This window comes from Cetorhinus maximus, chromosome 8 (genome assembly GCF_964194155.1).
Source record: "Cetorhinus maximus chromosome 8, sCetMax3.hap1.1, whole genome shotgun sequence".
Classification (NCBI taxonomy): Eukaryota; Metazoa; Chordata; class Chondrichthyes; order Lamniformes; family Cetorhinidae; genus Cetorhinus; species Cetorhinus maximus.
The window spans coordinates 83,234,267-83,255,261 of NC_135886.1; the positions used below are offsets into that span (position 1 = coordinate 83,234,267).

At 44.2% G+C, this 20,995-nt stretch overlaps 1 protein-coding gene across 1 annotated transcript in view; it reads left to right on the forward strand.

Moving 5' to 3' along the window:
• The first annotated feature begins 2,037 nt into the window (after positions 1-2,037).
• LOC144683204 (uncharacterized) overlaps positions 2,038-20,995 on the forward strand; it is a 36,578-nt gene continuing 17,620 nt past the window's right edge. The window contains exons 1-4 of the mRNA XM_078546163.1: positions 2,038-2,162; positions 3,895-3,991; positions 15,982-16,173; positions 19,893-20,016. Coding sequence (XP_078402289.1) covers positions 2,063-2,162; positions 3,895-3,991; positions 15,982-16,173; positions 19,893-20,016 — 513 coding nt within the window. The 5' untranslated portion in view covers positions 2,038-2,062. The remainder of the gene's footprint in view (positions 2,163-3,894; positions 3,992-15,981; positions 16,174-19,892; positions 20,017-20,995) is intronic.

Here is a 20,995-nt window from a genome sequence, read left to right on the forward strand (position 1 = left end):
TCTGAAGAAGAGTCATGTGGACTCGAAACATTAACTCTGTTTCCCTCTCCACAGATCCTGCCAGACGTGCTGAGTTTTTCCAGCATTTTCTGTTTCTATTTACTACAGGTCCCCCTTGGACTACAGGAGGGATGAGATGATGTCACAAGGTCAGGAAAACAGCACCTGCTGCTGCAGGAGTGATGGACAGGAAGGCAAAGTGAACTGCTTCCCCACTACAGGCACAGAACAACCCTCCTTCTCTGGAGCTCCTCCATGAGAATCTTCCATGCTGCATCTGAGGACATGTGTATCTTCTCCCTCTGTCCCTGCACCATCCTGAAACATGCCATTGTGTGTCAGCCAGTCCATTTCACACCTTCAGTGGAACTAAGTAAGTGAGCCCACGAAGATTGTTTTCAAGGAGCAGTTGAGTGCTAAGCCTGCAGGTGTCTCTTTTAACAAGTACAAGTGATGGCAATTGGCAATTAGGTCCAAAATTGCAGGTTAAAACTAGACTTCAAACAGGCATGTCTTATTAGCACAGCACCCTTTTGGCACCCGATTTCATCCTGTTACCTAACCTCTGTAGAGACCGATAATTTTTAAAAAGAAATTCAAACGGTCAGTTAATAGCTGAACAGATGACATGACAAGATTTCACAATTCAAGACATTTATTGCAACAAACAGAATTGTAACGAAGCACTAATGACTACTATTTTTGTAGGCAACTTATACTTTAAATTACAGCACAGGACGTTTAACATAGCTAAAAAAGAACACTAGCTGGTATAGTTTACGCCATCCTATAAGTAGATATCCAATTCTCCTGGAACCAGTCCTAAATGATCTTTAGCTCCCGAGTGTTTACTTGCAATCTTTTTCATTTGCAGCCTGGTAACTTTTAACTCCAGAACTGTCTTTCGCAGTGTGAGGTTTTCTAAAGAATTCTCCCTCTAGCTTAAGGTAGGCAAACCTTCCAGCCTCGTTCTAACTTCTCACTAGTTTGGTCTTTCCAATCCAAGCACCAACTCTGAAGCCCATTCACACATGGTGAACCATAGTGCCTCACTGCCTATAGCTGCTCTTCCTCTCCTGGAGAATCATCTGAGACTCCCCCCACCCAGGATCCTGCCGGGTAAAACTTGCCTGTGATATTCAGGGATATTTTAGGAAAGCCTGTGATCAGATATAACAATGGCTTCCTCTGTACCCTTCCATCTCAAAGCCCATCACCATGGCAACATGAATCACATGGGCCTTGTACCCAGGTAGTGATGCTGATTAGCTATCCTTGAGGCCCCAATTCTCTTTTATCTTGGAATTAAATGGGCAGTTTAAAGCACAACTGTCAACAACCTGACATTCTCAACACGTTCCTGGGACTTTGGAGACTCTCAGTTTATCCACTGGTAGCAAACAGGCTGTTGCTGTTGTCTCCAAATGTAAAAACCTTGTACCTTATTCCCAGTAAAACAATCTGGGCCTCTAATCTCCTAACAATCAAACCATCCAGGCTTGCTGCCAGGCAGACTTCAGAACAGGTCATATGATCACCTTCATTTTACCTTATGTTAAAGACACAATCCAAAAACATAACAATCTTATAAAACGCATAATTCTAATAACCCTTTCCCTAAAATCCCACAGAGGTTCACAGAGGATCCAAAATTGGCATTTCAACTGCTCATCTGCCTAGTTTCTGCTGGATGGGTAGGGTTAAAATCCACCTCACTCCCATTGTATCTTTAAAATAATGATATGGAAATCGTATGCAACTACATTTTGTCCCACTAGAATGGTGTCTTTTTAAGAGTCTAAAGGTTGAGCTAAGATACCTTCTGCAGCAGGTGAACCTGTAGGTGGAGCTTCAAGCTATAAAAATTTCACGTCACCTGGGTGGAGCAAATTGTAACAAAAGATTGTCTGAAATTAGCTTCCTTTATGATCACATGGGGAGTGATAAATTCTGTGGACTTCAAACTGTTCTTAAATAATGCACACAGAGATCCATTTTTATTCCAGTGGAACACTGGCAGAAATGTATCGTAAAGTCTAGGCTTAATACTAAAATTCCAAGAATGTTGCTTCTCCGTGTTATTTTTACATGCATTTTGATGCTGTTGGCTGGACAGATTTCAGAATCTCTATCTTCAAACCTCCAGGACAATACAACATCAGGTGAGTGTTGAGATAATGTTAATTTTGTTGGACAAGTATACATCATTAGTTTGGAAAGCATTTTCTTCTTTCAGTGTCACTGAGGAGCTTTGTTATGTGCACAAGTTTCAGACTGGGGAATTTGGGGAAAAGTTCTATGGGCAGAAATTTCCCCCTGTCAGGGGGGTTGTGCAGGGGCGGGCGCGAACCCAATCGGCGCCCCCGATCGGGGCCGCACCGCCATTTTGCATGGACGAGCCAATTAAGGTCCAGCCAGCGTGACGCTCGCCTGGAAGCACTGAGCGCTCCCTGTGCTGGCGGGGGGTGGATTCCCTGAGTCGGGGCCTGCACTCTTTCGTGCATGCGCGCAAAAGAGCGCAGAAATCTCCCTGAGGCACAGGGGTGCCTCGGGGAGATTTGTTTAAGTTTTAAACATCTAAATAAAGAAATTAAAAACTTTTAAAACATGCCCCCTCAACAGTGTCACATGAGCTGGGACATGTCAATGAATTTTTTTGAAAATTTTTATTGAATTTTTAAACACTTCATGAAACCTCATCCCGCCCATGGATGAGGTTCCATGAAAAATGCCAAGGCCACCTGGGGCTCTTCACCTGCCCGCCAACCTTAAAGTTGGACGGGCAGCTCATTTAATTATTTCAATTAGTTTTTAACAGGCCTTAATAGGCCTTTGACAGTTCGGCTGCGCGCCCACCGAACTGAAAATCTAAATGACGCGCGGTGACATTGGGACGCCCGCCCGACATCACCACGCATCATTTTACGCATCGGCGAGCAGGCCCCGCCCCTGCTCGCCGACCCAAAAATTCTACTCTATGTTAAAATAAGTCCTCCCGTGAGATTGAATATTTAATAAGTACTGCCCCAAAATGTTATTCCTAATAAAGATATATAAAGTGAATATTTGTTCATGTTGGCATGAGGTCATTTAGATTATTGTTTCACAATATCCAGATTGCATTCTAGGCGGTATATCCATGGGCCAGATTTTGCTGAAAAATAACAGAATTTTAACACAATAGGAATAACTTACATTTCAGGGTCACCATTTTTCCCCAATAGGTTTTATTCTGATTGGTGCTCTTAATTATATGACATTAAAATCCCATCTGAGTCTTATGGACATCAGTTAGCATATAATTAATGAGAATCGTACCTGAGATAGGTGGGTGCTTCAAAACCAGCAGAATTAAACCTGGTGGGCGAGAATGGAGCAGCATATAGAGCCATTTGATTTTTAAATCCCATTCCACGGGAATTCGACTTCCAGTCCTCAAAGGGTACAGGGCCTCTCTGGCAGCAAGGCTTGAGGTTGGTAGTTCACTCCACGGAGACAATATAGGCACAAACCTACATTCTAACATTGCACAGCACTCTGCTGTATCAATGCTGCTCCCATTATGCTAAATATTTATTCTGGAATTATAAAGATCAGAGATTGAATTCCCTCACCTAAGAAGAATGGGAGTAAAGCTTCAGCTTTGGCAGGGGTACAAAGTGGTGCGTAGCAGCTTTAAATCCTGTTGAAGGTAATGGGTAGGAAAATCAGGCTGGGTGAATAATGGGCAGCCAATCTGTTACTGCCCATTTTTGCAGACCTGCCAAAATGGCATGTTTCGCCTAATGTTTCAATTTGATAATGCTAGGGGGTGTTACATCCTTCACAACGTTTTAGGAAGCTATATTTTCTCTGGCAATGTTTTTCTCTTATTAACTTATACTTTTCTTTCAGAAAATTGCAAAAATATTCGTGACTATGAGCCATGTTTGAAGAACACATGTCCAGAGTATATGCCTTGCTATTGTAGGGAGAAGGAAGAATACTGCCGGTAAATATACATTTCTAAATGGATATCAATAATGAGATTGAATATTTAATGAAATACTGCCCCAAAATGTTATCCCTAATAAAGATATATCAAGTGGATATTTGTTCATGTTGGCATGAGGTTATTTAGACTATTGTTTCACAATCTCCAGATTACACTCTAGGTGGTGTACCCATGGGCCAAATTTTCCTGAAAAATAACAGCATCTTAACGGCCACAAATTGTAGAGAGGGAAAGATACACCGTAAATTGTAAATCGCTGCAAGTTGCAGGCCAATTTACATCGCTCCACTCCACCAAAATGTTGTGTAGCCTCCTTAATGAGCACTAGCAGGCAAATTAAGTGGCAGTTAGACTGTTAATGATCCTCTGGGTGGCTGTTCCTAGCTCACTCTTCAACTCCTTCACAAAGATGGTGTCTTGCATTAAACGTGGGCTAAACAGGTGTTGCAGCCCAAGACCCCAACTTGGTCACCTCACAGGCTTTTTAGTGCCTAAGGTATCCAGGGAAAATCATCTCCTAGGAATTTTATTGTAGCTCAAATCACACCAGAAGATTGGTACTATCAATCATACCAAACACATTCTGTAACAGACTAAACTGAAGCTTACGCAGAGATGCAGGAGTACAGCTGAGATATTAGCCTCGAATATAATCTAGCAACTTTGTGGGAGCTCCCCTGAAGGAAAAAACAGTTAAAACTGGGAAATAAGAATGCTGGTCTGAACTGGTCTTGTATACCTTAAAATGGAACACTGGTAAAACTGGGAAATAAGAGTACTGGTCTGAACTGTTTTTTTTTCCTTCTGGGGCTGCAGATGGAAGTTAAAATAGTTGCCTGGTGGAAGCCACTGTATTCCCACAGTATTTCTATCCCCCGCCATTTTAACTGCCAGGATCCAGCTGTGTGAATGCCACCCTCCACGGATACATGGGGGCCTAAAGATTTTGGCCCAATGGCGTCATTGCTATGGTGCAGTGATTGTAAACTAGAGTCATGAGAGCCTTGTGAAGCACCAAAGCCACCAGTCAAACCAGGAATGAGGCAGCAGCAGCTTGGCCAGGAAATATCGAGTTAATTAAGTGAAAGAAAATTTTTAGAAGGAGTCCTTAGAGACCAAGAGGAGCAGGAGTGGTCCTCTGAGCCCCACAAGGAATTCCTTCGGCCTCCCCTACTGCAACCTTGCATTCCCCGCATGACTAGTATGGGCTCTGCAAGTATCCCACAGTCAGAATTTACTTTGTGACGGGACCTGTTGTCATGAGAATATAGCAGTGTCTTGCTCCATCTTCAATTCTCATTCACACCTACTGTCTTGACGTTGTTCCAGATAGTTTCAGGTGACAAAGGTGCAGACATATTTAAGCAAGGAAGTTAAAATGGCTCAGGCCTCATGCTGTGGAATTCCTGAATTTCCCTTGTTTGCTGCCTTAAATGTTTGCTGCCTTAAATGTGCCCTAAGCTAAAATTAGCACTTTGAATCAATTTAAGTACAGTAGTCTGGAGCCAGTTCTAAAGGGTTACTCAGACTGATAGATGGGAGCCATTGAAAATGTTCATTGAGAACCAATGATAAAGTAAATTATTTTCCGTGAGACAATTTTCAGGGTCATTGGTGAGCCAGCAGAATACATATTTGCAGGAACTAAATATAAGAGAAGACAGGGCAATGACCTGATAAAGGTCCTCAAGATTATGAAAGGGTTTGACCAGGTATGTATAGAGAAGATGCTTCTCCTGGAAGATGAGCCTAGAACTAGGGGGCCATAAATATAAGATGGTCAATAACAAATTCAAGAGAAGCATCTTTACCCAGAAAATGGATAGAACATGGAATAATTGAGATGAATTGTATAGATTCAAGGGGAACCTAGGTAAACTCTTTATTCTTTCATGTTGTGGACATCACTAGCAAGGCCAGCATTTGTTGCCATCCCTAATTGCCCTTGAACTGAGTGGCTTGATAGGCTATTACTGAGGGCAGTTATGAGTCAACCACTGCTGCAGGTCTGGGGTCATATTTAAGCCAGACCAGGTAAGGATAGCAGATTTCCTTCCCTAAAAGACACTACTGAACCAGGTGGGTTTTTGCAAGAATGATATTGTCTTGGTCAATATTACTGAGACAATTTTGCAATTCTGGACTTATTAATTGAATTTAAATTCCAACAGTTACCATAGTGGGATTTGACCCCATGTCCTCAGAGAATTAGGCTGGGCCTCTAGACTGTCAGTCCAGTGACATTACCACTATGCCGCCATTGCCCCAAGACACAAGCACAAGGGAGAAAGAAAGAATAGGATATGTTGATGGGGTTAAATGAAGAGGCTGAAAGAAAGCTAGAGGGACCTGTTGTTCTGAGTGTTTCTGTGCTTTAAATGTTTTGGAACTCTGTAGGAAGGAGGCCATTCAGTCCATCATACCAGTGATGTCTCTTTGAAAGAGCTATCCAGTTAGTGCCATTGCCCTACTCTTTCCTCATAACACTGCAAAATTTTCCTTTTCAAGAATATATTCAAATACAACAGATAACTGTAAAATTCACCAGCTCATTTAAAAATTCCTTTATTTTCAGTCAGTTTGTATGACTAAATTCCATTTGACAGATGGACTGGGTGGATTCCTGGTCATGATCTAAAGACATGGCTGTTGATATTTGCTTTGCAACTCCAAGTGCCAAGGTTCCATAGGATAAAACGTGCAACAGAAAATAATATTGGGCATCCTAAATGAAAGGACCTGTTGCTTCCATCACTTGGAATGTGCTTTTCCATATGCACTTCAGTCTTGCTCCATATTTTGCTACCTATCCATAGAGGGGAGGCAGAAACAGAGTGAGTAATTTTAAACCCCCAAAATGGGTGGGTTGGAGTTGGGTGAGACATAAAAATTTTGAAAATCTGAAACACGACCCTAACCGCCTCCAAGCTACCCTCTCCCGGGTTTAATGGAGGCAGGATGAGGGTGTTGAGGCAGTCAACTGACCTGCTCCCAGGAAGTGGGTTGTCATTTAATATATCGTAACAAGGCTGCATGCCTCAGATTTAACCTACTTTAACAGATTAAACCCTGGCCAGCTGGGTTTCCCAGCCCTCAGGAAACACGGCAGCTCTAGGGAGGCATGGACAGCTTCAGCGAAAGGTGAGTGCCTTTACAGCATTGCAGGAAGAGCAGGAGTGTTTCTGCATAGCCCACCAATCTACCTTCTTCCCTGCCATTGGAGTCCCATCCTTGCCATCGGAACCTCCTCCCGTCCCTGGGAATCAGACACCCATTCCTCTTCCCAGGTCTGACTCATGGGCAGGGATCCTGTTTAAAAGAAAAAGACCCATGTTGTGAAGTCAGAAACTCCACAATGGCCACAGAAGGAGGCCATTCGGCCCATTGTGTCTGCACCGGCTTGCTAAATGAGCATCACGACCTAGTGACATTGCCCTGCCTTTTCCCCGTACCCCTGCATATTGTTTCTACTCAAATAATTATCTAATGCCCTCTTCGATGCGTCGATTGAACCTGCCTCCACCACACTTCCAGGCAGTGCATTCCAGACCCAAACCACTCGTTGTGCGAAAAAGTTTTTTCTCATGTCACATTTGCTTCTTTTGCAAATCACTTTCAATCTGTGCCCTCTCATCCTTGATCCTTTTATGAGCGGGAACAGCTTATCCCTATCTACTCTGCCCAGCCCCCAAATGATTTTGAATATCCCCATCAAATCTCCTCTTAGCCTTCTTATCTCCAAGGAGAACAGTCCCAACCTCTCCAATCTATCCTCATAGCTGAAGTTTCTCATCCCTGGAACCATTCTTGTAAACCTCTTCTGCACTCTCTCCAATGTGTTCACATCCTTCCTATAATGTGGAGCACAAAACTGTACACAATACTCCAACTGAGGTCTAACAAGTGTCTTATATAAATTCAGCATAACCTCCCTGCCCTTGTACTCTATGCCCCTATTATTAAAGCCCAGGATACTATATGCTTTATTAACTGCTCTCTCCACCTATTCTGTCACCTTCAATGATCTATGTACACATACACCCAAGTCTTCCTGCCTCTTCAAAATTTCACCCCTTATTTTATATTGTCTGTCCATGTTCTTCCTACCAAAATGCATCACCTCACACTTCTCTGCATTGGACTTCATCTGCCACCTATTTGCCCACTCCACCAACTTGTCTATGTCCTTTATGTTCCACACCATCCTCCTTGCAGTTCACAACACTCCCAAGTTTCATATCATCCACAAACTTTGAAATTGTCCCCCGCACGCCAAGATCTAGATCATTAATATATATCAAGAAAAGCAATGGTCCCAATACCGACCCCTGGGGAACTTCACTACAAACCTTCCTCCAGCCTGAAAAATATCCATCGACCATTACTCTCTGCATCCCATTTTTCAGCCAATTTTGTATCCATGTTGCTACTGTCCCTTTTATTCAATGAGTAATAACTTTTCTCACAAGTCTGTTGTGTGGCACTGGGTCAAATGTCTTTTGAAAGTCCATGTTCACCACATCAACAGCATTACCCTCATTGATCTTTTCTGTTACATCTTCAAAAAACTCCAGCAAGTTGGTTAAATATGATTTCCCCTTTAGAAATCCATGCTGGCTCTTCCTTATCACCTCATATTTTTCCATGACTACTAATTCTATCCCGATTAATTGTTTCTAGAACCTTGTCCTCCACTGAAGTTAAACTGACTGGTCTGTAATTGCAGGGCTTATCCTTACAACCTATTTTGAACAAGGGCGTAATGTTTGTAATTCTCCAGTCCTCTGGCACCACCTCTGAGTCTAGGGAAGACTGAAAGATTATGGCCAGTGCCCCTGCAATATCTACTCCCACTTCCTTCAATACCCTTGGATGCATCTCATCAGGTCCTGGTGTCTTGTCAACTTTAAAAGCAGAATTTTTCGTCCCCCAGGCGGGCATGTGCCGACACAAATGGGAGTGAAATAGTGCGCGATGACGTTGGGTGAGCATCCCGACGTCATCACATACTCTCGTGATTTTTCGGTCAGCGGGCACGCGGAAGAGGTGACAGACAATTAAAAGTCCTATTAAGGCTCTTAATCAATTAATTAAATTGAATTTTTCACTGCCCGTCCAACTGCTCCGTTGGCAGGTGGGCGAATAGGCCAGGCGGCTTTTGCATTTTTAACAAAACTTCATCTACGGGTGGGATGAGGTTTCGAACAGTGACTAAAGAACCAATCAAAATTTTTTAACCTCCTTCATGTGGCAGAGTCACATGTGGGGACATGATTTCCTTATTTTTAAAATCCTTAATTTACAGGTTAAAAATCTTCAGCTCCCTGAGGCATCTCTGTGCTTTCAGAGAGCTTTCACTGAGCGCACCCCTGCACATGTGTACATTTCAGCGCTCGCACTCCTCCCACCCCTACCCTAGCAGCGCTGAGGCTCTTAGCTGCCTTTCACACTGGTTGGCCGTTAATTGGCCAGCCAGCATGAAATCATGGTCTGAGTCCGATTGCGGGCAGCGGTTAATTTCGCGGTTGTTCCCGGGCCTGCCCACCACGCCCACCCGTTGAGGGGAAAATCCTCCCCTAAGTACCAACAGTCTATTCGACACTTCCTCCTTATGAATTTTGAACCATTCTAGTGACAGAGTTTCCTCATCTGTCACCATGGCCTGGATAGCATCTGTCTCCTTGGTAAACACAGATGCAAAGTACTCATTTAATACCTCAGCTAAGGCCATGGCCCCTTCGTCCATGTGTAAATTCCCTTTTAGATCCCTAATCGGCCCTACTCCTCCTTTTAACCACCCTTTTACTATTTATATGGCTATCGAAGACTTTGGGATTTCTCTTTATGTTGGCTGCCAGTTTTTTTTCTCACAATCCCTCTTCTCTTCTCCACTAGCTTTTTTACCTCCCCTCTGAACCTTCTATATTCCTCTTGGTTCTCAGTTGTATTTTCTACCTGACACCTGTCATAAGCGCATGTTTTCTTCTTTATCTTAATTTCTATCTCCTTTTTTATCCAAGGAACTTTGGATTTGTTTGCCCTATCTTTCCCTTTCAATGGAATATACCTTGACTGTGCCCAAACCAATTCTTTTTTGAAGGTAACCCATTGTTCAGCTATAATTTTTCCAGCCAATCTTTCATTTCAGCCTAAGTGGCCCAGTTCCATTCTTGCCCCATCGAAGTCAGCTCTCTTCCAGTTAATTATTCTTACTCTGGATCCTATCATCCTTTTCTATCATCCTATAAAGTACAATACAATAATCACTGTCTCCTAAATGTTCCCCACTGACACTTGATATACTTGGCCCACCTCATTTCCAAGAACCAGGTCCAACAGTGCATCTTTTCTTGTTGGATTGGACACATCCTGCTGTAGAAAATTCCCCTGAACACAATCTAGGAACTTTTGCCCCTCTCCACCCTTTACACGACCACTGTCCCAGTCTACATCCAGGTAATTAAAGTCACCCATTATAACTATTCTATAAAGCTTGCATCTCTCTGTAATTTTCCTGCAGATTTTTTCTTCTACATCCTTCTCACTATTGGGCGGTCTATAGACTACACCGAGCAATGTAATTGCACTCTTTTTGTTCCTTAGCTCTAGTCAAATTGATTCTGCCCTTGAACCCTCTGGGACATCCTTTCTCCAGCACTGCTATGCTCTCCTTAGTTAATACTGCCACCCTTCCTCATCCCCTTCCTTTCATGTCTTTTCTGAACACGTTGTACCCGGGAATATTTAACACCTAGTTCTGCCCTTCCTTGAGCCAGATTATCGCCACATCATATTTCCAGTTTGCAATTGACCACTCCACCCATCAATGGAGGGTCGCATTTCCCACCACCGCACGTCGGGGACTTCATTTTAATACATCTGCATATCATTATAAGCCCTGCTTGCATGAGGCTCCGTAAGGCCCTACTACACATACTTATCCCTCCAGGATCACTCGTGGGCTGGCTGCCTGCAGCTGAACTGCTAGTGGGAGGTCGGGAGGTGGGGGGGGGTGGTGGGGGGGGTGGATGCAGAGTGCAGAGGGGTGGTGGGGGGGTGGGGGAATGCAGGGGGAGGACTCATGAAGCCTGTAAATGAAGCTGAAAGACACCATTACACATTATTCAATGAAAGTGAATATATTTTCAGATTATAAAGTGACAAAATGTGTTCACCTCTGCAACTACTTGTGATCGGAAATTCTTAACTTTTCTAGGCCTACCACTTCTTCTAGGTGCTGCCCTGACATCTGCAGTAGAGGTGGAGACAGTCTGTGCAATGGTTGGCCATGTTGTTCCGATAACTTTGGCTTGTGTCCTCTGGAGAACCAAGGCTTTGGGGGCCCCGGCTTGTTTGACTGTCCTCCTGTGGGCCAGCTGCTCCCTCTGCGGTGACAGAGGACAAAGTGAGGGGGTCACAGGCAAAGAGGACTCGGAGGCAGAGGACAGCCTCTGAGTTTCCTAAGTTGATGATCCAGGGATGTCCAGCTGCTGCTCCTCCCTAAGGCTTTGTGTGCCTTGAGAGGATGGAGCACCTTGGGGGTTGTCGAGGTGCCTTGTTTCCCCCTCGCGTTACCACTTCAGGAACTCCCCCATGGCTACCTGATGGAGCACAGGTCTGTGCACATCTCCGCATTCTGTTGGATCAGGGTCTCCATGGCATCCACATCCTTCCCATGGAGACCTCCATACATGCAATGTAGGTATCACTTCATTAGAGAGCAGGCAGATACATTCCTTCAACTAACATGCCACCCTATTGAGGGCTTCCAACAGCTCTGCGTGATGTTCCCACTCGTTCTGCTTACTCTCCACGATGATTTGGAAGGCCGAATCCAGAGGCTAGTCACCTGACTCGGACCTCACAGGTCCATCTTCCCCAGCCATCCTCTGAGTGCCAGGGCACTCAGCTGAATCTGCCTCCTCCTGCTGCAGACAAGAGTACCACATTGTGACCACCAGATTGTGAACCTGAGCCTGCTCCAGATCTAGGTCCCACTGAATTGTCTGTCTCTGTACTGGTTGGGGGTGTGGGTAAGCGCTGTGACGGATCTACCAGGCTGTTTATTTCCAGCTTTCCAATGGAGGAGGTGTCCTCTTTGCTGGAGATGAGGAACCGGATGGAGCTGAGGGACCAGCGGGCTGAGGGTGTCAGTCGCTTTGCAGAGCTCCCTGTGAACCAATGTAAAGATAAGCAGTGTGTGTCAGCACAGTCAAAAGCAGGAGAGAGAGCACTCACATTTGCATTGAGAGAAGGATGATGTGGTGTAGGATCCTCATGGGGGTGTTCACCATTGACCTCACCATCGCCGTAGACACGGTCCACATCCTCACCAGTCAGAGCGATGGCATACTCCTCAAAGTGAGTGAGGGGCCTAATGTGGGCCACTCCACCCCCTGTCTGGCACCTCGCCCTGCTGTGTGAGCAGGCTTCTCCTGCATGAAAACAGATGGAGAGAGTGTGTGCTGGGCACATGGCACTGCGTGGAATGTTTGTGTGGTGAGCGGAGCCATCGACAGGATGAGGACACGAGCTCCAGAGGATATGAGACTGATGGAGATGTGAGGGTGTGTGTGAGAGTTAGTGGTGTTGTCCCTTGGGGTGTGAAATCCCTGTGGATGTGTGATGGGTTTGTGAGTGTGTGAGTTGAGAGTAATGAGAAAAGTGACTTCCCCTAGCAGAACAGAGCAGACCATTCATCTCCTTTCAGCACTGGGTGGCTGTCCTTTTTAGCAGGGCATTGGCGTTGACCACCACTGCCACCACCTCCCATGCTGGATTGCTGACCTTGCTTGCTGGCCTTGGCTGAAAGCGGGGTTAGATGAATTTGCGGCAGGCCTCCACTGCGTCCAGTAGGCGCTTGAGGGAGGCATCGGTAAATCTGGGGGCAGCATGTTTCCTCCCTTTGACAGCCATCAGTTCACAGCAGCTTCTTATCCCTTGAAGAGTGCTAGCTCTTTGCAGGGACAGCCTTTAAATATGGCATCAAGTTTACTGAAAGCCTGAGGTGACGGTGGAGCATGTGAATGAGAAGATGCCCCACCAGCAACCTGGCATGATTCCAGGGAATGTGTGATTAATGAGGTGGGATTGGGACAATACGATGTGAAAAGCCGCCATTGTGGCCAACGGGTAAAATGTCCTTTATCCTGCCAGCACTTAGGGCGGAATTGTCTCAGACTTGTACTGTGTGCAATGCATGTACAGAGACTGAATAGTAGGCCAAACAGCTGTCAATGCATGATAACAGTGGGTATATAGTGGGTAACTTGGGCAACTCACAGTCACACAGGATCATGCATGCAAGTGTTGTTTGTTCATTGGGAATAAATCTTTGTATCTTTTTATTAATATGCAAAAGGAGATTTTTTTTTATGAAAAAGGGAATGTTTTGGTTTGGAAATGCAATGCTGTATTGACTAACTGGCTTGCCATTGCCATGTCCCTCTGCCATCAGGCACTTTGCCTCTGGGGGCAGACAACCCAAGATCAGTTCTTAAGATCAGGCTCTCAGTGAGTACACATTGAAGAAGAGCAGCTGCTCTTACACTGGAAACACCCCTAACTTGGAAAGGCCACCCCTCGAGAGTCTGCGAGCATTTTTGATTGATGGCTTTAACTTCAACAAATATGAGGAAACCCAACAAAAGAAATTGGGTCTAATATCAACTGGAAATACTTCCCTAAATAACATGCTGGAAAATATAAAAATCACATCATTAACGCTCCTTGGATCCTATTAACAGTAACCATGCCAAAGAAAGAATTTGATACAAATGCATTAAGCATACAGCCTAATTTCCAGCCTAAAGAAAGCAACAGCAAGAGCGACAGCTAGAAGAAAATTATTCCCTGTTATAATGTTAAACATTTGGGCAAGTAAAATAAAATGATAGCCAAGCAATAAACAAATACATTACAGATTTCCCAGTTGAAGTGATAGAGATTTAAACTGTAGTGACAATTAGGTTCTGTAGGTAGAATGAATGCGCTGATGGAACCATTTTAAAATGATTCCGTATAGATAATGCACCAAAAGTTTCACAAAATTGTTTAACTGGTTACACCCCGTAGTTTAGTCTTCCAATGGTCCAGCGTTTCTAGGCATAACATTTGGCACAAATATTTATGCTGACACTTCATTATAATACTGAGGAGGTGCTGCATTGTTGGAGGTGCTGTCTCTTATTTTTATTCATTTGCAAAATGTGGGTATCGCTGGCAAGGCCAGCGTTTATTGCCCATACCTACACAACGTGGCAACCATTTTGTGCACAGCAAGGTCTCACAAACTGCAACATGATAGTGGCCAGATAATCTGCTTTAGTGGAGGTTGAGGGATAAATATTGGTTGAGACTCAGGGGGAACGCTCCTGTATTTTTTGAATAGTAATTTGGGATCTTTTACATCCACAGGAGAGGGCAGATGGGGCCTCTATTTTAACATGTCATCCAAAATTGGAGATACTGTGGCATAGTGGTTATGTAAACAATAACTATGCCAAAAAAGAAATTTAATGATTGCCTCTAGGTTGCTATTCTAGTAACTTAGCATGGGAGTTCTCCTGGTGTCCTGGCCAATACTTATCCCTCAGCCAATGTCACTTAAACAGATTGGGCCAAATCTTCCAGTTTCCAGTTTGTTGGAGACGGGATGTACGACTGAGATGCACGTTGGGACCCTGGCGTGTTAATGTATGTTGGAATTGTCCAAAAAGCTTGAACTTCCAATGGGTAATTCCCCTGTTCCCCGCCAATGTCTCCAACTCTGAGACAAAGTCAAAGGCTTGGGAGAGATCATCGGTACTTACCTGGATAGTTACTCAGGAAATGTTATTCAGATTAAAACCTCATCTAACAGCTGAGTAACTATAAAACTAACTCTCCAATCATCCCCCAAGACCCTGAAATACTTTGATCCTCCAACTACCCTCCTGACCACCCAACTACCACTCCAGATCACCTGACTACCTCCGTGACTACCCAACTGCCAACCCATCCTGACCACCATACCAACTCACCCATCTACCCCGACCACCCAACTAACTCTGATCACCATCCCAACCTGACCCAATTCCCCCCTGACCAAACATGGATGACTTCCCAGCCATCCAACTACCAGCCACCCAAAGCAACTACACCTGATTACCCCCCCACCACCCAACTACCCACCGACCACATGACTACCCTCCCGAACACCTGACTACCCTCCTGAACCGACTAACCCTCCCTGACCTGACCCAACTACACCTGACCCCCCCTACCCACCTCGCTCACTTACCCAACCTACTCACTAACTCACCTCACCCATTTACCCACCTCACCCACCTACCCAACTATCTACTTATCCACCTCACCCACCTACCCAACTATCTACTTATCCACCTCACCCACCTACCCCCTACCCCACTTACCCATCCTTCCCAAATCACCTACTTACCTACCTTATTAATTCACTCACCCATTCATCCATTCACCCATTCACTAACATTCAAACTGGACATTTAAACTTACTATACAGCAGTTAGTGCAGTACAAAAGGGGCTTGTCTTCTGCACTGATCCTCTTTGCAGGTCTCTGCATGGATTCCTGCGCTGAGAGACTTCTGGCTGCTGCATCGCAAGTTGGATCCTTGTAGACGTAACCAGGTAAGTGCACAGTTTCCTGACTTATCTATGTCAGATGCAATGGTTCTGACACTGACCGGAAGATTTGTTCTACTATCTGACCATTATCCTGTTTTCTGTTTGTGGAACCCTGCTGTGTGTAAATTGATTGTCACTTTCCTACATTGCAAGAGTGACTACAATTCAAAATGTATATCATTGCCTGTAAAGTACTTTGGAAAATTGTTAGGTTGGGAATGGTACTATATAAATGCAAGTCTTATTTTCTTTTAATTTGTACATTTTATCTGTGCATCTGTAATTGTTAGGCAACAATTGAATTGCTACAGGATTACAAAATGTTCAAAACATGTTTCCTAGGTGTATAAATTTTAAAGGTCCCTTGGGGGATTACTGGAATTTGGGACCAAAATGTGACCAGCAATGGAATTCCCTAGACCTGATTCTAATAGGTGTAGTTCCTGGAATTTGCCTTACCACGATTGTTGCTGCCTGTATGTGCTGTGTTTACAGCCACAAGAAACGGAACTATCTTGCAAATGCCACAGAAAGGTGAGTCATATATCATTAGAGGTATAAATAGGTCAAATATGATTGTCAATGCTGGGATTATTCCCAGATCAGTGGGATGGCCTACATATTCAAATCTGATATGTTATAAAGTAATTGGAAGCTGCTCTTTTACAGCCCTTGATTAAAATCTCCAAACTCATCAGGAAGTTTGAAATAAAAACGAAAATTGTGTAAACGCTCAGCACGTCTGGCAGCATCTGGAGAGAGAAACACAGAAAATGTTTCAAGTCGTGACCTTTCATCAGAATTTCTCACCAAGAAGTTGTTTGATATGCCTGCCTTGCACACCAGGGGCTAAATTATATGGGTTGCTGGATTCTCAACTGCGTCAGCTAAAATGTTGGGGTGTTGGGGGCAGAAGCTGCCAAGCAAACCCGGCTGCCCCGCATCCATTTAGTGGCCCCAATTGGCTGTTGATAAACTGGAGGTGGGACTTCCACAGATCTGGATTAAGAAACCCCTCCTCAAAGAGTGACTAGGCTCAGGGATAGTCAGCATGGCTTTGTCAGAGGGAGGTCATGCCTAACAAATTTGATTGAATTTTTTGAGGAGTTGACCAGGTGTGTAGATGAGGGTAGTGCAGTTGATGTAGTTTATATGGATTTCAGCAAAGCCTTTGACAAGGTCCCACATGGGAGACTTTTAAAGAAGGCAAAGGCAAATGGGATACAGGGTAATTTGATAAGGTGGATTCAAAATTGGCTTAGTTGTAGGAGGCAGAGGGTGATGACAGAAGGATGCTTTAGTGACTGGAAGCCAGTGTCCAGTGGCGTACCACAGGGATCTGTGCTCGGTCCCATATTATTTGTCATTTATATAAAAAACATAGATGACTATGTTGGGGGTAGGATTAGTAAGTTTGCGGATGACACAAAGATTGGCCAGGTGGTTAACAGTGAGGTTGAGTGTCTTGGGCTACAGGATGATATAGACGGGATGGTCAAATGGGCAGATAAGTGGCAGATGGAATTTAACCCTGAAAAGTGTGAGGTGATACACTTTGGAAGGAGTAATTTGACAAGGAAGTATTCAGTGAATGGCATGACACTAGGAAGTTCTGAAGAACAAAGGGACCTTGGCGTGTGTGTCCATAGATCTCTGAAGGTGGAGGGGCATGTTAGTGGGGCGGTGAAAAAGGTATATGGGACACTTGCCTTTATCAATCGAGGAATAGATTACAAAATTAGGGAGGTCATGTTGGAGTTGTATAGAACTTTAGTGAGGCCACAGCTGGAATACTGTGTGCAGTTCTGGTCGCCACATTATAGGAAGGATGTGACTGCATTGGAGGGGGTGCAGAGGAGATTCACCAGAACGTTGCCTGGGATGAAACATTTAAGTTATGAAGAGAGGTTGGATAGACTTGGGTTGTTTTCGTTGGAGCAGAGAAGACTGAGGGGCGACCTGATCGAGGTGTACAAGGTTTTGACGGGCATGGACAGGGTGGATAGGTAGCAGCTGTTCCCCTTAGTTGAAGGGTCAGTCACAAGGGGGCATAAGTTCATAAGAGGGGCAGGAGGTTTAGGAGGGATGTGAGGAAAAACCTTTTTACCCAGAGGGTGGTGACGGTCTGGAATGCACTGCCTCGGAAAGTGGTGGAGGCGGGTTGCCTCACATCCTTTAAAAAGTACCTGGAAGAGCACTTGGCATGTCATAACATTCAAGGCTATGGGGCAAGTGCTGGTAAATGGGATTAGGTAGGTAGGTCAGGTGTTTCCCATGTGTCTGTGCAGACTTGGTGGGCCGAAGGACCTCTTCTACACTGTGATTCTGTGATAGGCAATCAAAGGCCGGCAGCTCTCCAGGACCGGCAGTACCACCAGGAGCGGTGACCACTGCACTCGGTGCTTGAGGAGGTGAGCTTCGGTGAATCCAGCTCAACTGGTGAGTCAGGGGTCTGCTGGGTGCCAAGTTGGCAGGCCCTGGTGAGAGTCTGGGGCATCAGCTTTTGAGAGGGGAACCTAGGGGGTAAAGTAATGCTAAGTGGAGCCCTGTGACAGGCCCAGGGGAGCCCAGTTAAGGAGGGACTCCCCCCACCCTCCCTCATGCAGGGAAACCTACTGGGCTGGGCACTTGGCATAGGCCTCTCCCACTACCAATTAAGTCCTGGCAGCAGTGCAATGAGGCCCTTAAGTGGGAATTAGTTGTCTACTTAAGGGTGTCAATTTGTCCATTGGCAGGCAGGGCACCCGACTCCACACTGGTAAAATTGCAGTGGTGGGGAGGGGTGGGCAGGTAGGCGGCAGGCAGGCCACCCGCTGGACTTTATGTATGTCCCCCGGCCTTCAAACTGGTTGGTGGGAGAGCATATAATCCAGCCCTAGGTGACTGAAAATAAAGAAGGCAAAGGAAAAATTCAGCCTCAACTCATGAAAGTGGAGGATGAAACTTTTGAAGGATACTGAGTGCTCCTCTCCACACATTGGCCAAGTAAGAGAAGAGTCAGTGGAAAGGCTCAGCAGCCTGCTGAAGACCTCTGCTTCATGTAGAACCCTCTATCCCCAGGTCATCAGCAGTTCTGGTGGGAAGACCTGAAAGTAGGTGTTCAGGGTAGAAGCAGATCAAATCAACTCTATTAATGACTGCACTACAAAAACAATCCTTCAGTTGTAAAGAATTTGAAGTGAGGGAGGAATTTATGCTGGAATATACTTTTTTTGAACAGTAATAACAAACATTTATATAATAAAATTGTCTATTGGGTCTCCAATGCATGCATTGCTTTGTCATAATTATGCACCTCTCATCCTGCAAAGTTGAGCATCAGGAATATAGACCTTAAAAATCAGGCACAAATGGCCAAAGAATTACCATGAATATACAAAATTATTTGCCCAGCCTATGCATTTTATAATGTATTTGTGGGTTACACAAATTCAATACAAATTGGGAGCTTTAAACTGGGGTATGCATAATTTGCTTTTTCCTGTCACACTTTTCAATCAGAGGGATTAACTCATGGCGGGGGGTGGGGGGGTGATTTTCATTGCTTTGTCTGGGATGAACAGATTAACAGAGTGTAGTGACCTCAAAATGGGGTCAGAAGTCTTACCGCACTGTAAACATTAGTGATGCAGCTGGCAGCACTTTGAAGGAGGCCTACTGCCTGTCAATACGCCAGAGTGTTTCAGACAACAGCACCCTTCTTATATGAAAATCAGAGTCCTTCGACCGACAGAAGACCCTGATTTCCATTGTTGGTCTGAACTGGTCAAAGCATGCTTCAACCAGTTCCATGGGCAATGCAATCAAAGAGGTCCGGCAAAGGTAGGCAGTAAATTATTTTTGTGCTCCCCAAAGGAGCAGGAGAGCTCCCACAGTGCCTACAGGAATAATGGGCGCCTTTGCCATTCCAGGCCTCTGGTGGGTAGGTACGCTGTTTTGGAATAAAAGTGCCAGATTTAGCAATGTAACTGCAGGGATCTGGCACATGAGATCTGTTTCTGGAGATCCAAACTAAACAAGTGATTTGCAATCATGACCAGAAACAACAGTTTTAGGCTTGGAGGAGTTTTTATTTAATTTGCCAATGCAAGATATTGAAAAAGAGTTGCAATTCTGTAGTAAAATTTAAACCTTTCAGTTAAATTTGGACAGCAGAGAGTTGTGCACAATATGGTTGAGTTTCAATCATTACTTTTTTTCCATGTTAATAAATGCATATCAATTTTTAATGAAAAATGAAATTTTACTGACAGAGATGGATTAATTACAAGTGAAACCAAACCTAAGCAACCTATGATGATCAGCAATCACCAGAATGAAGCCTTTTTGAATGATGAAGTCAACGACCAAAATCTGCATGGTCAACAGAAAAATATGGTAAGGCTTCAATGGTATTAATTCAGGCAAAGGTATGTCCCAAATTTGCTAGGAGCTACTAAGAATCAGGCCTCTAGGGATGCTTGGCCATAATATGATAGAATTTTACATTGAGTCTGATAGTGACTTAGTCGAGTCTAAAACCAGGGTCTTAAGTCTAAACAAAGCAAACTATGCAGATATGAGGGGCAAGTTAGCTGAGATAGATTGGGAAACTACATGAAAATATATAACAGTTAGCAAGCAGTGGGTAGCATTTAAAGAATTAATGCAAAATTTGCAACAAATATACATTTCTTTAAAGTGTAAAAACCTGCAGAAAATGTGATCCAACCATGGCTAAAAGGAGGAATTAAAGATGCTGGTAGATCAAAGAAAGAAGCTTGTAATGTTGCCAAAATGAATAATAAACCTGAGGATTGTGAGGATTTTCTAATTCAACAAAGAAGGACCAAGAAGTTGTTACAGAAAGAGAAAAGAGAATATGAGAGTAGACTAGTAAGAGACATAAAAACAGATTGTAAATATTTCAGTAGGTATGTAAATAGGAACAGATTAGTGAAAGTTAACATGGGCCACATCAAGGCAGAAACCGGTGAAATTATAATGGGGAATACAGACATTTCACTTTAAAAGACATTAAAAAGTACTTTGTCCTGGGTTCACAACAGAAGACACAAAAAAGCATTCTGGAAATAAAGGGCAACCAAGGATCCAGTGAAAGTGAGGAATTTAAAGAAATCAGTTTAAGAAATAATACTGGAGAAATTACTGGGACTAAATGGCAACAAATGGCCAGGACTTGACAGCCTGCATCCTAGGATTTTAAAAGAGGCAACTGCAGAGATAGTTGATGCATTGGTTTTGATCTTCCAGAATTCATGGAATTCTAAAGCAGCTCCCAAGAATTGGGAGGTAGCAAACATAACCCTGCTATTTAAGAAAGGAGGAAGAGAGAAAATGGGAAACAATAGGCTTG